Source organism: Mandrillus leucophaeus, unplaced genomic scaffold (assembly GCF_000951045.1).
Source record: "Mandrillus leucophaeus isolate KB7577 unplaced genomic scaffold, Mleu.le_1.0 Scaffold157, whole genome shotgun sequence".
NCBI classification, from domain to species: Eukaryota; Metazoa; Chordata; class Mammalia; order Primates; family Cercopithecidae; genus Mandrillus; species Mandrillus leucophaeus.
This window is the reverse complement of record NW_012101554.1, coordinates 1-16,756: the sequence shown is the minus strand read 5'-3', so window position 1 is coordinate 16,756 and position 16,756 is coordinate 1. Positions and strand designations below refer to the sequence as shown.

General features: G+C 44.3%; 1 protein-coding gene across 1 annotated transcript in view; it reads left to right on the top strand.

Annotated features, from left to right (window-relative positions):
- LOC105536259 (tetratricopeptide repeat protein GNN) overlaps nt 1-9,519 on the top strand; it is a gene marked incomplete at its 3' end in the record, with an annotated part of 54,932 nt that extends 45,413 nt beyond the window's left edge. Inside the window, exons 6-9 of the mRNA XM_011975595.1 lie at nt 1,191-1,632; nt 4,939-5,178; nt 8,228-8,426; nt 9,341-9,519. Of these exons, the coding sequence (XP_011830985.1) occupies nt 1,191-1,632; nt 4,939-5,178; nt 8,228-8,426; nt 9,341-9,519 (1,060 nt within the window). The remainder of the gene's footprint in view (nt 1-1,190; nt 1,633-4,938; nt 5,179-8,227; nt 8,427-9,340) is intronic.
- Nucleotides 9,520-16,756: the final 7,237 nt, after the last annotated feature.

Sequence of the window (16,756 nt, the reverse complement as noted above, 5' to 3'; positions counted from 1 at the left end):
GTGATCCGCCCGCCTCGGCCTCCCAAAGTGATGGGATTACAGGCTTGAGCCACCGTGCCCAGCCTGGGGTTTCTATAGGAATGGCAAGGCAGGGCAGGGTAAACAGTTTAGGGTTGGCTAATTTGAATTTTTTATTTTTATTTTTATTTATTTATTTTTTTTGAGATGGCATCTTGCTCTGTAGTTAAGGCTGGAGTGCAGTGGTGCAATCATGGCAATCATAGCCTTTACCTCCCGGGTTCAGGCCATCCTCCCACCTCAGCCTCCTAAGTAGCTGGGACTGCAGGCTGTAGGTATGAGCCATCATGCCCAGCTAACTAAAAAAAAAAAAAAAGTGTTTTTGTGCAGATGAGTTTTCCCTATGTTGCCCAGGCTTAATTTGAATAATTCTGATGGGCTTTGGGCACAGAGGCTGCCTCTAGTTGTCTGGTACCTGGCCCTGGGGTGATTTAGGGCAGGGTTGTTGTGTGAGTTAGATCTGCACGCTAAAGGCAGATTCCAGGCAGGCTGTCCACCACCCCCAGGAGTTAGCTAGCCTTGGGAAGGGCTGGATGTGTAAGGTCCTGAGGAATGTTAAATAATCCTAAGATGCAGAAATTAAAAACCATAATTAATACAGTTAGTACCTACAGACACATTCAACACAGTGCCTGGCTCAGACTGAGTATGTGATGGTTGGTGTTATTAGGCAAAGAGGTATTGTGGGAAAGGCTATTAAAGGAATTGAGAAAAGATTGATCTTATTAGGTATTTATTTTGTTCCGAAATAAAATGATTTAACTCGTGATAGTATTGCTGCACAAAGTGACAACTTCTCAGCATAAAATAACATCCTCTTTTTCAACTGAATGGTTCCAATTGCGCTCTCCAGTTTCCTCTGGTTATTCCTGTAGGTCAGTCTTCAGAAGTATGTGATTTTATTAAATTACTTGCTCCTAAGAACCTCTTTTTAGAGTTCACATTTGCACAATCAAATTCATAACTGACACATGAGTCAAATACGGTTCTATTGTGACTTGATATTTTCTTAGCACTTAATGCTTGCAATTCAAGTTACTATTTATAACCTTCACTCCAACCCTTATTCTATACTTACTCCCTATATTGTACCTACTCTAAGTTGAAAAACCATCAACAAAGTAATTTTAAAGTCTTTAATGTTTTCAAATATCTTTGATTCTCTCCATCAGGCAAAAGATTTCTCCTGGCTGCCACACTCACTCTCCCCTCATTGCAAATTTATCATGAGCACCGTCTCTTCCAGCCTGTCCTACAAGTCATTGTGTGCCCGCCCGGATGTGAGGACAGTGGAACTCATTAGCACAGGAGATGAAGAAACAAAATTAAACATCTTTAGAAAGCATCTCTCCATTCCCAACATGGACCCCTTCCAACAGAGCAGACAGTCTTTGAGGAAAAAACCAGACCTGAGTCCTTTAAAACTCACAATCCTAGCCAATGAATTGAAAGAATGTAGAATCTACCACAATGAGTTTCAGTGTATGAAGGAGTACTTGGAGGCTGTCTCTGTTCAGGAGCTCTGGGAATTGGTTCTCAAACGCTGGATTGAAGACTACAGTTGGACTTTTCAACCAAAAAGGTCAAATTCAGACACTGTGGCTTCAGGAGAAGGTAGGCCTTGGCCATTGTTGACAACCCTGTGGGAGTCCACAGGGAGAAAGATGTGTGGTGGACTCCTGCACAGGGAAGGGGACTCTAGGGACAGGGTTGTCCGAGAAAACACAGGATGCCCAATGACATTTTTTTTTTTTTTTTTTTTTGAGATAGAGTCTCACTCTGTCACCCAGGCTGGAGTGCAGTGGCACGATCTTGGTTCACTGCAACCTCTGCCTCCTGGGTTCAAGAGATCCTCCTGTCCCAGCCTCCCGAGTAACTGGGATTACAGGCACCCGCCACCACACCCAGCTAATTTTTTGTATTTTTAGTAGAGACAGAGTTTCACCATGTTGGCCAGTCTGGTCTCATACTCCTGACCTCAGGTGATCCACCTGCCTCGCCCTCCCAAAGTGCTAGGATTATAGGCGTGAGCCACCATGCCCGGCCTGCCCAATGAAATTTGAATTTCAGATAAACAACAAATAATCTTTAGTAGAAGTATGTCTCAGATATTGCACGGGACATACCTATGCTAACAATTATTTGAATTACAGATAAATAACAAATAATTCTCAGTATAAGAATGTCCTAAATATTACACAGGACATACTCACACTAAAAATTAATTTATTATTTATCTGAAATTTATATTTTACTGAGCATCCTGTATTTTTATTTGCTAAATTTGCCTCCTCTAAAGGACTCTGTGTGTTGGCTGTAAGGAGAACTGTGTTAGACATAGATTTCAGTCACATTCTCCAAGAATGTAAGAAATGGAGCTTTCTTATTTTTATAAGTCAATGTGTCTCTCTTCTGAGCCCACAGGCCTGCTAATGGCAGATACCTCATCCAGTCCATTCAGGTTAATTCCATCAATATGTTTTGTTTTCAGTGAGCTCAGGATTTTCTCAGTTGAGGGAGGATTTGTGGCCTTCCCGTGTCTCCTTTGGGTTGATCTGAGCTCTAAGGGCCTGGGTGCTAGGTGGCCTTGGTTGTCCTCTGTCCCTGCTGGTCTCCATGGTCTCCATGTCCCATAGATGTTGACTTCTCTGCACTTTCGGCTTCCTCTAGGATACTCGTGTGCCCATCTGTTCTCAGGTTGCTGGATCTCTGTGGCTTCTGGCTGACAGGGGCCACATCCTAACAGAGGGTCCTCTCTCCTCTGCCAACTTCTGTGCTCTGCTTGAGTCTTGTTCTCCTCTCTGATTCTCTCCTATACTTTCTCAATTTCACAAATGCTTTTCCTCCTGAGTGGGGGAAAAAATCCTCTTTAGATCACCCTGGGCTTATCTGAGTTTATTGTTTGTCATAAAAAAAAATTATTCCATGTGTTACGAGTTTTGTTTTGTTTTGTTTTTTAATCTAGGGTCTCACTATGTTGCCCAGGCTGGCCTCCAACTTAAGGGATCCTCCTGCCTCAGCCTCCTGAGTAGCTGAGATTACAGGTGTGCTACCACCTTGCCTGGCTCCAGGAATGTGTTTTTATGATACTCAACAATCAGGCTTTTGAGAGTCAAAATTTGTTCCCTCAAGCCATTGTCACTGCCATGAACTTCAAAAGTCTATTTTGAAACTTGAGTTTTTCCCTCTTTGTCTCTGCTGTAAGTCTCCTCTTAAGGTCAGTGAGTTTAGAATGGAGCAGGGATGGGGAAGTGGGGGTGAGAAATAGAAAATACTTGGAATGAAAGACACAGCTGGGCATGGTGGTTCATGCCTGTAATTCGAGCACTTTGGGATTCTGAGGTAACTTGAGGTCAGGAGTTTGAGATCAGCTCGGGCAACATGGCGAAACCTTGCCTCTACTGAAAATACAAAAATTAGCTGGGTGTGGTGGCACATGCCTGTAATCTCAGTTACTCAGGAGGCTGAGGCAGGAGAATTGCTTTAACCCGGGAGGTGGAGGTTATAGTGAGCCAAGATCGTGCCACTGCACTCCAGCCTGGGCGACAGAGCGGGACTCCTTCTCAAAAAAAAAAAAAAAAAAGAAAGAAAGAAAGAAAGGCACATTGGTTGGTGCAACATATTGTCCTGCCCTGTTTTTTTGCTCTACAATTTGCATTTCTGTAAAGAAAATTGACTTCAAATTTACTGCGCCCTCCTGCTCCTACAAGGAGATGGAAACTAGTTCTCTGTGCCCTTAGAATAGTCACTCAGGCAAAGTGGCCTGTGGCTGCGTTGCCCTCCATCTCCAGGTTTGTGCAGGAAAGCCTGGGTCTCCTCCCCATCAAAGACTGCTCCACCTCCCAGCTCTGCCCATCCACCCCCACTGAGGCCCAGGGAGTTCAGCCACAGGTGCAGGAAGAGGTTGGTTAAGCTGAGGCCAGCTGAGTGTAATGGCTCACACCTCTAATTCCAGCATTTTGGGAGGCCAAGGTGGGTGGACCACATGAGCCCAGTAGTTTGAGACCAGGCTGGGCAACATGGGAAACCCTGTCTCTACAAAATATACAAAAAATCAGTCGGACCTGGTGACACACACCTATAGTCCCAGCTACTAGGGAGGCTGAGGTGGAAGGATTGCCTGAGCCCAGGAGGTTGAGGTTACAGTGAACCATAATTGTGCCACTGTACTCCAGCCTGGGTGACAGACTGAGACCCTGTCTTTAAAAAAAAAAAAAAAAGCGCTAAGGCCAACCTCAGGGAAGCGTGACTGACTGGGGTTGCACAGCTCTGCCTTTGCTTCAACATTGCAGGTAATTTGGGCTCATTCCCCAGTCCTAGCATGGGAGATAAAGTCAGAGTGGCAGACTATGCGTTACCATTTCTCTGAATGGTCTGAAGGATCTCTTTATAGTCGGTTGATTATAAAGCCAGAAGGAGGTCCAGCTATGGTGGAAAAATCTAAGGGTCAGGTGGATAATGAAGAGCTGGCTTAAGTGGTGTCTGTGACTGTGTTTAACAGTAGAACAATCATACAGAAAAACCACTCACAGCCTTAAATGCAAATTAGGTGTTGGAAAACCTTAATAAAGACTGCTAGGCAGAAATGCTCGGTGTAATAATGAGCAAACTTGCCAGTGTGTAACCAGAGCTCTCGGTGTGTTCGTTGTGACAATGGACGATAGCTTAATGGTTAACAGTATGTGTGGGCTCTGGAGCCAGGCTATCTGGGTTCAAATCCCAGTTCTGCCTTTATTTCTGTGTGACCTTGGGTAAGTTATTTCAGTTCTCTATGCTCCATTTTCCTCATTTGACAGGGGCTATAATAGTATTTCCTATAGGATGATTGAAAAAGAAGGTTGTTGAATCATATAAAACATTTGGAAAGATACCTGGCTCATGTTAGCTCTTATTCTTGTCATCATCGTGTTGCCTGCGCAGGGCTGGATGGCTGGGTGGCCGATGCTCTGTGCTTACTGTGCCTGTCGCATGGTGGCTTGGCTGAGGATGAGCTACTCCAGCTTTTGGACATGCTGGGCTACAGGAATCATTGCAAAGTGGCCACTTTGCACTGGGCTGCCTTCCGCAATGCCACCAAACAGTGGGTCCAGGAGAAGCCCAATGGCCTTCTGTATTTCTGGCACCAGTCCCTGAGAAGTGCAGTGGAGCACAAGCTTCTTGGTAAGTAAGGCTTGGGTCTGTGGAAATACCTGCTGGTTAAGAGGTTAAGAGAAAGCAGGAGCTACATACAAGGGAAGCCTTGTAGTTGGGATTTTTCCCATAGAAACAAATCCATAGACATGTATGAAAATGGTTATATGTTAGGGTTTGTACTTGATTATGAGTAACTGAGACCTGACTTCAATGGCTGCGGTTTGTTCTCTCCTATAATAGACTTCTGGGAACAGGCAGTCCTGAGCTGCTCTGTTGGCTCCACAGAGTCACCTAGGGCCCAGCTCCTTCTGTGTCCCTGATTCACTATACTGCGTGCATTCTCAAGGCCACCTCATTGGATGGCTGCTGGAGCTCTAGCCATCAGGAAGGAGGAAGGGAGGAAGAAGGCCTTGCTGCTCTTTTAAGGAGCTTTTCTGGAAATTTCATACCAACATTTCCACTTAAGTGTCTTTGACTCAGAACTTCATTAGTTGGCTACAGCTAGATATGAGGGAAGCTGGGGGTGGAGGTTTCGACTTGGTGCATTGCTGCCCCAAACCAAGGTGGTGTTCTGACACTAACAAAGAAGAGGTAAATAGATTCTGTCTCTGCGCCAATTCTTTTCTTTCTTTCTTTCTTTCTTTTTCTTTTCTTTTTTTTTTTTTTTTTTTTTTCTCTTGTTGCGCAAGCTGGAGTGCAATGTTGTGATCTTGGCTCACTGCAACCTCTGCCTCGTGGGTTCAAGTGATTCTCCTGCCTCAGCCTCCTGAGTAGCTGGGATTACAGGCATGTGCCACCACTCCCGTCTAATTTTGTATTTTCACAACAGTTGGGGTTTCTCCGTGTTGGTCAGGCTGGTCTCGATCTCCTGACCTCAGGTAATCCATCCGCCTTGTCCTCCCAAAGTGTTAGCATTACAGGCATGAGCCAACTTGCCCGGCCGCAAATTTTTAAATAAATGCGATACAAAAATCAACTGGTGATCTTGAATTATGTGGGCCTAAAGATCTCAGGCACCCTCAAGCAAGTCTGAGTTTCCTGAGACCCGTTCTAGTTTCACTGAATAGATGTTTACTGAATGAATGTGCAGGTATGCCTGGCTGCTGGTTTTTTGGATCTGCTGTTTCTAGCAGCTTTCATCTCTATTGTTTTGAGACTCAGTACTAAACCTCAGCCTCCAGTATCTGCCTGGAATCAGGAGCTGGAGGGCTGAGCACAGGAGAGAAGGTGTGAGCTATCTGTACACAGCACTGTGGTCTCTGGAACATGAGTAGCCTCATCGCTCCCTGTCCCTGTCCTCATCTCATGCTCAGGTCTGCATGCTGTTTGGCAAACAGAACCCACCTTCCCTGCTTCTGGAAATCACCATGGCATCTTACTAGAAATGATTTCTTGGGGAGAGCAATGGCTTTGGAGTTGGACAGAACTGGCGTGACCTGACGCGAGGTGCTTACTTACCTCCCTAAGACTCAGTTTTTCACCTGCAATATAGGGATAACAGTATTTGCCTTGAGGGTATTAAAATGCTAATTCATGTAAGGTACAGGATCTGGCACTACAATAAGCACTAATGGTGGCCATTTGAGCCAAATGCCAATATTTCTAGCCCGCCCTCCCCCTCCCACCATGGAAAACACTTCCTGGCCCCCCTTGTTGGGTGGGGCCTTGTGACTAAGTGGCCACTGGCAACATTCAAGATGGCGACTGCTCTGTCAGTTCCACAGGGAGGAGACCTGGATTGGAGTTCCCAGTCTCCAACCTGTGATGGTCGTAATAAACCTTTGCTCTTTTAAGCTACTGAGATTGGGGGTTGTCTATCAGTACAGCATAATCTAGCCCACCAATCTAGCACTACGTAAACAGTGGCCATTTAGTCTATCATTGAGTGCTGCACTGTGTATGGAAAGATGATGCTGGGCTCAAACCATTCCTCACATCATATGTGTAGTTGGAGGAGCAATGGCATTAAACCAGAAGATTGGATTGCTACTTCTGCAGTTACTGGTCATGTGCTGACCAGGGGTAAGTCACCTGTCTCTCTGATTTTGCCATATGGGAATGCATATCTATATCCTCCTCATGAGGTTATTTTAAATTAAATGCTGCGTTTTCTATGAAAATGTTTTCCATACTTTACGTATTGTGTTTAACTCTCCAGATTTTGAACCCAGGTACTATTTATGCCAGTTCTTTTTCTCCCTCATTCCCATCCCACTTTCCTGATTTATAACCACACACATAGTTTTGCCACACACAGTGGAGGAGTTTTTTTTTTCTCTTGAGGGGCCTGTTAGGCACTGCACTTACTGTCTGGGCACATCTGCATACTTTAGACCAGGTAGCACGGGGTCTCTCCATATGGGTGGGTGACCTGGAAATCATGTAATGGAAATGAAGAATGGTTGTTTAAACAGTGAGTTCCTCTTTGGTTAGAGTTCTTACAAAGAGCTGGGCTTGGTATGCCACCTAGCTGTGTGTTCCATTATCTTGCAAGAAAAAGTGACAAGCAGAAAATTTAAAAATACTTCTATTTTAGTTTTCAAGGTTAGAGATCACCAGGATTTAGTTAAACAAATGCTTTTGTTTTTGAGAAGCTTATGTCTGGGCAGTATGATCTACTGGAACCATTTCTCTTTGGAAATGAAGATATAGTAATCCTGGCTCCAATATCAAATTTGCCATTTGTTTGCCAGCTACCCCTTGGCTCATATGAGATCCAGGCAATGGCTTAACTTCTCCAAAATGTACACTCTCAAATGTTCAAAAGTGCTTATTTAAGCAGTAACCATAGTGTATATTTAACGTAGAAAAGTAGGTTGAAAATGTTTCCTTGGGGGAGGGGAAAGACTTAACATGGGAAATCAACATGCCCACAAACTTCTCTAATTCTAGGTCAGCAAGCGTAACTAGAACAAATTCTTTGGTAAATTCAGACTGATGTATGAGATACAATTTTTTTCCAGCTACCTTGACTTTTATTTCTCTAATTACAGCCACAGAGTTGTCATATTTTTGCTGTAGTATTTTCATGTACTAAAAAGTCAGAGGCGTTAAACTGTAATTGATGTTTAAATAGGTGTAATCGCTCCTGTCAGAGAAAGCAGTCCATGTTCATTTCAGAGCCCAATGAATCACAAGAAAACATATTTTCACCAAGTGTTGATCAGATACTTCCAGCGGCAAACCTCTTTCTGGAGAGTGTATCAAGAATTGCCATGGCATATGAAAATGAGTGGATGCTTGCGGGGTTTGTGCGGCTTTCTCTCAAGCCCTAGGTAAGTCTTGCCATTTTTATATCATTGTATTTAGGCAGATTTAGCTTTCTCTTTTACCGGTGCTATGTTTAGATACCCATGGTTCCCTTGAACAAGTTGTATCATTCATTTATCCATTCAACCACCCATTCATTCATTCAGATGGAACTGTCCTCTGGCAGCAACTTCTGTGGTTGCTGGGTCTCCAGGGTTACTCCCCTTGGTCTATCAGGCTCTGCAGTGTTCATTTCTCCTCTTCACTCTATATGGAGTCCTCTCAAAGTTAAGTGGCATTCCAGAGAGAGGAGGGCAAGGATGAGAGCTGGAAAAGGGTAAAAGATTGGGCAAGCTTTGCTAGACCCTGCTATCTGCTTCCTTTCCATTCCCTTCTTTTCCCTACACTACTTTCCCTTCCTTCTTCCTCCCTCCCTCCCTCCCACCCACCTCCCTTCCCTTCCTTGTCTCTTTCTTCTTTTCCTATTACTCATTAATTCAGCAAACATCTATTTATGACCGATCCTGTCTCCCACAACCTGCTAGGCCCTGAGGGTGCAGAAGTGAACAGATACAGCTCTAAGCCTGTAGGTGCTTTCTGTCTAGTGGGGGAAGATGTGGAGCCAGAGAATTACTATACATGGTGGTAATGCCTCACTAGAGCAATGACGCAACGAACTGTTGCAAGCACAGAAGAGGGAGGGCCTGGTGTTCTGCCTGGTAGACCCAGGGAGCCTTCTCAGAGGAGGGGGTTTCCTGGGTGGATCAGGAGAATTGGCTTTGACTGCTGAAGAGTGAAAGGCTCATATTTATCTGGTGACCTCCAAAAGATATGTTAGGTAAGATGTTTATGAACAGGCTACTGAAATATGGTAAATAGAAGAGCTTCCTTTAAGGCCTGAAATACTAAAATTATATCTATTAATATATTGTATCACAAGTATCATAGACTTTATATCAAAAATCCAAAGCCCGGGCTTCTGGACAAGGCTGCACCTCATTCACTTCTGGAATGTATTATTGGAGGCCGGCTATGACGTCTCTGAGGCCTACTTACTCTCAGCGGCCAAGATTAAAGCAGATCAGTGCCATACAATGAGGAAGAGCTGTATATTCTCAGGTATGTGAGTCGCAATCTTTCAGTAGTCCATTTTGCTGGGATATAGAGTGGCCAAAGTTATGATTCTCCTGTTTCCTCACATAATTCTGATCAGTCCAATAGACCTCCCTGATTATTCCTTTCTACAACGGAAGCCAACAAGTTTTGAAGACAAGAAATCAGGAAAAAGTGTTATTTTTGAAATGGCTTCTCTTTATCTGCTTGCAGTGACTTTTTTTTTTCTTTTTCTTTTTCTTTTTTCTTTTTTTTTTTTGAGATGGAATCTCACTCTGACGTCAGGCTGGAGTACAATGGCGAGATCTCAGCTCACTGCAACCTCTGCCTCCCAGGTACAAGTGATTCTCCTGCCTCAGCCTCCCAAGTAGCTGGGACTACAGGCACATGCCACCACACCCGCCTAATTTTTGTATTTTTAGTAGAGATGGGGTTTCACCATGTTGGCCAGGATGGTCTTGATCTCTTGACCTCATGATCCACCTGCCTCAGCCTCCCAAAGTGCTGGGATTACAGGCGTGAGCCACTGCACCAGGCCACAATGACTTTTTTAGGGGTTTGTCCTTAACATTCTTTCTGTCTCTCCACTTTTTCGTGGCTTCAACCACAGCCTTGGCACCTTCTGTCTTTCCAGCTTGAACCTCTTTTTGGAGTACCAGGTACATCCTCTCTTTTATGAGAGCTAGTAAGAGTATTATTGCTTGATTAACAACTTTCCTGAGTGAGCAGTTAACACTTCAAATTAAATAGGTGAAAACCTACATTATTTCAGATTTTCTCTCCCAAATTGTTTTTTCCACGATCCCTCTGCCTGCTGATGGTAGCAGCAACTTTTTCCATCACCCAGTATTGAAAACAGTACTTCAAGGTGTCCTCAATCAAAATGAGGACAGCTATTCTTTGACCTTCCGCTTTACTGGCTTGGGTTTGGACAGCACTTTGGTTAATATTTCTTCCCTTTGTTCTCCATAAGCAAGCCCCTTTGCCTGCCCTCTCTCCTCTCACTGTCTTTCATCCTGCATTTCCTGGCTTATTAAACAGAATAATAGCCCTCATTCATTCTTTCAACGAGTATTAACTCAGCACCTTCCCTGGACCATGAACTCATGGAGTCACTGACACAGCAATGAACAAGGCAATGAAATCCTTCCGGCTTTACAGTTCAGTGATCAGAACAGATTTTGAGCGTTTGTTATATACCTGGCTTTGAGTTAAGTACTTTATATATGTCATTTTGTTTAATTCTCATAAAATTGCTATAATACTAGTAATATCTTGATTGAAATTAAGGAAACTGAGTCTCAGACAGGTAAGTTGCTTGAGGTCTCCCAGATAGTTAGGAATAGATTTGGGCTTTACCACATTTGTACCCCTTTTGATCCTTAAACATCTAGACTTTGCCTTGATCCTTATTGTCATGTATGATTTAATTTCGGGATTTGTCTGACCCAGCAATCATCCACGTGGAAGAACCCAGGCAATCCTCATGAGGATACATGCGTGTGGAATGCAGCCAGGATCTGTCTGGACATGGATCTATCTGGAAGTGTGTCAGTGCTTAGGGATGCGGGGCAGGGGAGTGGAAGGAAGGGTGCGGGAGGGGATGGTTCTGTTTGTCACAGAAAGCTGAACAGTAACCAGAGGAAGACTAAACCTCCAACAGGGGTAAAGGTCCTTCCAGATAATGCCACAATTGCTTATCATAGCATGGTTGTTATGGTGATGGAAGGGGCTAGGGGCTGAGAGTTGAAACTGGGAGGAAATCACCTAATATTTCAGTGTGTAAAGATTTCCTGGATGTAAATGAGCCGAGTTAGAATTAGGTGGGGAACATCGTATAGCTCTCCTGGTGATTCTGTAAACGTGGTGTAACCTGTATCAATATCTAAGATCCTGCTGGTTCGTGTCTGTGTTACTCTGGACCCCCAGGGGCCTCTCAGCAGGGAGTCCTGACCTCCATAATTGCCTCTGACATACATCAGATTCAATCATGGCCAAGTCCTGTAGAATTTACTTCCATGAAGCCTCTGGCATCCATTCGCTCATCTCTGCCAGGGCCTCCTTTTGTCTGTCTGAACCGGTTTCATAAAGCAAGGCTGTGATCCAGCCTCTCTACTTATTGTAGCTGTTCACTGTCTTACGTTACCTCCCACCCTGGCTGGGAGAGTCAGCCCATGACCATTTGGGGGAGTTCTCCCCAAAGTCCTTCCAGGACTGTATGGGCTTAGTTTTCTCTCTTTGTGAGTTGCTGAAAGTAGAAGTCACAAGGTTAAGTACTTATCACCAAAGCAATAGAGAAATTGGTTAGATTCATCAGAACAAGATTTAATTACATCAGGAATCTTGTATCATAGCCATACGAGGTATTACAGTGGTCTGGTCAGCTGTCTGGGCCTCCCCAGACATGTTTTCTTGTCATGATTATGTAGCCACACACAGCCCTGAATCAATTCGCCCTCCTGGGGTGCTGCTGGAGGTAAGACCCTTAACTGGACTATTTTTTTTTTCCAAAGAATTCTGGGAGAAATCCTGTTTTATAGTGTGCCATCCTGGGAGCTGCCTGCCAGTTCAACCCTGCCCTCCTTTTATAATAAAGAGGTCTGGGCAAATGCTGACGTTCCTCCAGATTAATTTGACACTACTAACTGAGGGCCTGCTTGTGCCATACGTGGTGTTAGATGCCAAGGATATAGCAATGATAAGACAGACACGGATCTTGCTTAAGGCAGCTTATGGTCAGGTGTAAATGACAGATATTAAAAAGCAATTTGGCCCGAGAGGAGACGTTCAAAGTGGTGGTGGCGTGGAACATAGAGCAGGGAGGTGTCTCCTTGTCTTGAATCTGACAAAGTGACAAGGGGAAAGAATTCCAGGGAGAGGGAACAGCATGGTTGAAGATCCAGAGTTGAGAGAGAGCGTAGTGAGTCTGAAGAACTGAAGAGTTCAGCATGGCTACAAGAGAGGGTGGACAGTGAAGGCGAGCCCTGAGGCTGCAGAGGCAGGCAGGAGCCCAAGTACCAAGGTCATGCTAAGGTGTCAGCCTTTATCCAAACAGCTGTGGGCGGCCATCAGGGATTTAAGCAAGATGGTAACCAGTTTGGTTTTAAAAGGTCACCTTGGGTGTTGTGTAAAGAATGAAACAAAAAGGGACAAGTGTGGTGTCACGAAGAGCTGCTAGTGGTAATAACCCAGATGGCTGGCAATGTTGGCTTAGAAGGTGGGGTGGAAGGTTTGAAAATAGAATCCACAGGATGCAATCATCAACTGGGTGCAAAAAAAGGGAGGAGTCAGAGATGACTCCGACAGCTCTGACTTGAATGACCGGGTAGATGACACGGCCATGGGCCAAACAGGACACACTCCCAAAGGAGGGGGTTGTGGGGACAGAACCCGTGTGGAGTTTGGAGTCACTGTAGAAAGCCAGGAAGGGGTAATCACTGGGCTCGGAGAAAAAGAGCCAGGCCAGAGGCGCAAACCTGTTTTGGGATGGAAGCCAGGAGAGGGAAGGAGATTGTCAAGGAAGGGGAGAAGAGAAGTGGGCCTGGGAGAAAACTCCAAGGGCTGAGCAGGGAGAAGGAAACAGCAAGGGGAAGAAGGGGAGGGGTTAGAGAGGCAGGGAGAAAACTGGGACTGAGAGTTCGAAATTCCTCCAAGGGAGGATGGATGTCAACTAAATTAATTTAATTAAATATCTTCAGATTCCATTTTGAGTTACCATCTTCTCTATGCTGTGTTGAAGCCCTACTCTGATACTTGAGATTTTTAGTAAAAGTCGGTTACAAACAAATGGTTTGGAGAAAATAAAGGGGAATCCATTGTGTTCTACATTTGAAGACCGTGGATCAGAGAGGGGACAGCAAGCAGCCTCACGAAGTGCAAACCCAGCTGGGACTTGGGGGCCCAGGTGCGGGCAGGAGTTTAGAGTCCAGAGCATCAGGTAGAGTCAGGCATCACCACTGAAGCCAGACAGATGGGGAAGGGGATGTAGGACAAAAAGTCCTTTCCCCCAAACCCACCAGTGGGAAGAAGAGGCTTGAGGAGGGGAGGGCCAGATCCCGCTATTGGGTGAAGAACTTTCCAGGCAGGCATGCTTCAAAGTAGAAAGGGAGCTCCAATTCCTGGAGTCTGTGGGAGCATCCTCCCAACCACAGTGCCTAGCCTCACTTCCCATGCAGGAAATCACTAAGGATTCCCTTTTAGGGTCTCATTCTTCATTATCCCCTGCTGCTTTGAGAGATAAATACGCTACTTATACTTTTGACTGCTGCCTGCTTCTGGAAAGTTCTTTAAAATCCCAGAGTTTTCTGAGGGTGCCTCAGTCTCATTAGTTGGCTGGGGGACTGGAAGGGTGTCTGATGTCTCTCCCGCTCCTCGCTCCTCATTGCTGCTGCTGGGGGTGCTGCTGGAGGTAAGACCCTTAACTGGACTTTTTTTGTTTTTTTTCAAATAATTCTAGGAGAAATCCTGTTTTATAGTGTGCCATCCTGGGAGCTGCCTGCCAGTTCAACCCTGCCCTCCTTTTATAATAAAGAGGTCTGGGTAAATGCTGACATTCCTCTCTCCTAATTCTTCCCTCTGGACCGTGAAGTTTGGCTCCCTCTGGTGGTTTGAGGATAACAAACATAACAGATTGATGGGAAATGATGTGCAGTTTGGAGTCTTGAACTTGTATCTCCTTGGGTGCTTCTTGCCCAGTCTACTTGGCGCCTAGGTTTGTCCTTCCTTGCGGCACTCATCTAGGAAAGTTGCATCTCTGATTGATGACCGGTAGAGAGGGCTTTGAGCCTAGAAGACAGCTTCTAGGCTTGGGTTAGTTTTTGTAGATTTCTTGTGGCACAATACTCTTGTTTTTGGCGGGAGCCCTGGGCCACATCAAGGTGAAGAAAATCCAATTCTAGCTGAAGTTGCATTTCTGGACTGTGTCAAAGACTAGGAGAGACAGACTGGGAGCAGATATGGCATGTGCAAGCAAGTGATGGAGGTGCTCAGAGACATGATGCCTATGTATCCAACTGCCTATATAAGTCTGCACTTGGATATGGTCTCCAAAACATCTGAGACCTAACATGTCTAAAACTGAACTCATGAACATCCTTCCAAAATCAGGTTCTTTCCCAGGAACTGTCTCTGAAATTCCCACCTTGGAGTCATCCTAGACACCTTCCTCTCCTTTACCTCCTCCCCAAATCTATTTCATCAATGAGCCCTGACATTTTTTACTTCCTGTTTTTCAAACTTATTCACTTCTCCATCTCTGCCACCACTGTCCTTCTCTAAGCTATCACCAGGGCAGCCATATACCGTTGTGAAGATTACTAATATGCATTTAAGGTTCCTCTGTGTCTTTTCATGGTTTAGACTTCATTTATTTTTATTGTTGAATAATATTCCATTATATGGATTTACCATGGTTTGTTTATCCTTCACTTGTTGAAGGATATTTTGAATAATTTCAGTTATTGGTGATTGTGAATAAATCTGCTATTAACATTTACATGCAAGTTTTTGTGTGTCCACAAGTTTTCAAATCAATTGGGTAAATATCTGGGAGTACAATTGTTGGATCGTATAGTAAGAATCTACTTGTTTTGTAAGAAACTGTCAAATTGTCTTTCACAATAGCTGTAAAATTTTACATTTTCACCAGCAATGAATGAGAGTTCCTGTTGCTCTGCATCCTCATCAGCACTTGGTTTTGTCAGTTTTTTGAATTTGGGCCATTCTAATAGGTGTATAGTGGTATCTAATACTGGTTTAATATGCAATTGCCTAGTAACAAATGATGTTGAGCATCTTTACGTATACTTACTTGCTACCTGTACATCTCCTTTGGTGAATTGTCTGTTCAAATCTGTTTACCGTTTTAAAATAAACTTTATTTTAAGTTCAGAGGTACATGCGCAGGTTTGTTATCTACGTAAATTGCATGTCATGGGGGTTTGGTGTACAGATTATTTCACCCCCCAGATAGTAAGCATCGTACTTAATAGGTAGTTTTTTCATCTTCACCCTCCTCCCACACTCCAGCCTCAAGTAGGCCCCAATAGCTGTTGTTCGTTGCATGTGCATTCATCGTGTGCATATGTACTCAATGTTTAGCTCCCACTTATAAGTGAGAACATGCAGTATTTGGTTTTCTGTTGCTGCGTTAGTTTGCTTAGCATGATGAACTCCAGCTCCATCCATGTTCCTGCAAAGGACATGATCTTGTTCTTTTTCTATGGCTGCATTGTATTCCAAAGTGTATATATACCATATTTTTTTTTCTTTTTGAGACAGCGTCTTGCTCTGTCACCCAGGCTGGAGTGCAGTGGCGTGATCTTGGCTCACTGGAACCTCCCCCTCCTGAGTTCAAGTGATTCTCATGCCTCAGCCTCCTGAGTAGCTGGGACTATAGGTATGCACCACCACACTCAGCTAATTTTTGTATTTTTAGTAGAGATGGGATTTTGCCATGTTGGCCAGGGTGGTCTCGAATTCCTGACCTCAAGTGACCCACCTGCCTTAGCCTCACAGAGTGCTGCGATTACAGGGATGAGTCACTGTGTCCAGACCCATATTTTCTTTATCTAGCCTACCACTGATGGGCATTTAGGTTGATTTCATGTCTTTGCTATTACGAATAGTGCTGCAGTGAACATACGTGTGCATGTGTCTTTATGTAGAATGATTTATATTCCTTTGGGATATACTCAATAATGGGATTGCTGGGCCAAATGGTAATTCTAAGTTCTTTGAGAAATTGCCAAACTGCTTTCCACGATGGCTGAACTAATATGCACTCCCACCAGCAATGTATGAGCCTTCCCTTTTCTCTGCAACCTTGCCACCATCTGTTATTTTTTGACTTTTGTAGCCATTCTGACTGGTGTAAGATGGTATCTCATTGTGGTTTTGATTTGCATTTCTCTAGTGATTAATGATGATGAGCATTCTTTCATATGTTTGTTAGCTGCATGTATGTCTTCTTTTGAAAAGTGTCTGTGCAGGTCCTTTGCTCACTTTTTTTTTGTTATTATACTTTATGTTCTAGGGCACATGTGCACAACGTGCAGGTTTGCTACCTATGTATACATGTGCCATGTTGGTGTGCTGCACCCATTAACTTGTCATTTACATTAGGTATATCTCCTAATGCTATCCCTCCCCCCTCCTCCCACCCCACAACAGGCCCTGGTGTGTGATGTTCCCCTTCCTGTGTCCAAGTGATCTCATTGTTCAATTCCCACCTATGAGTGAGAAC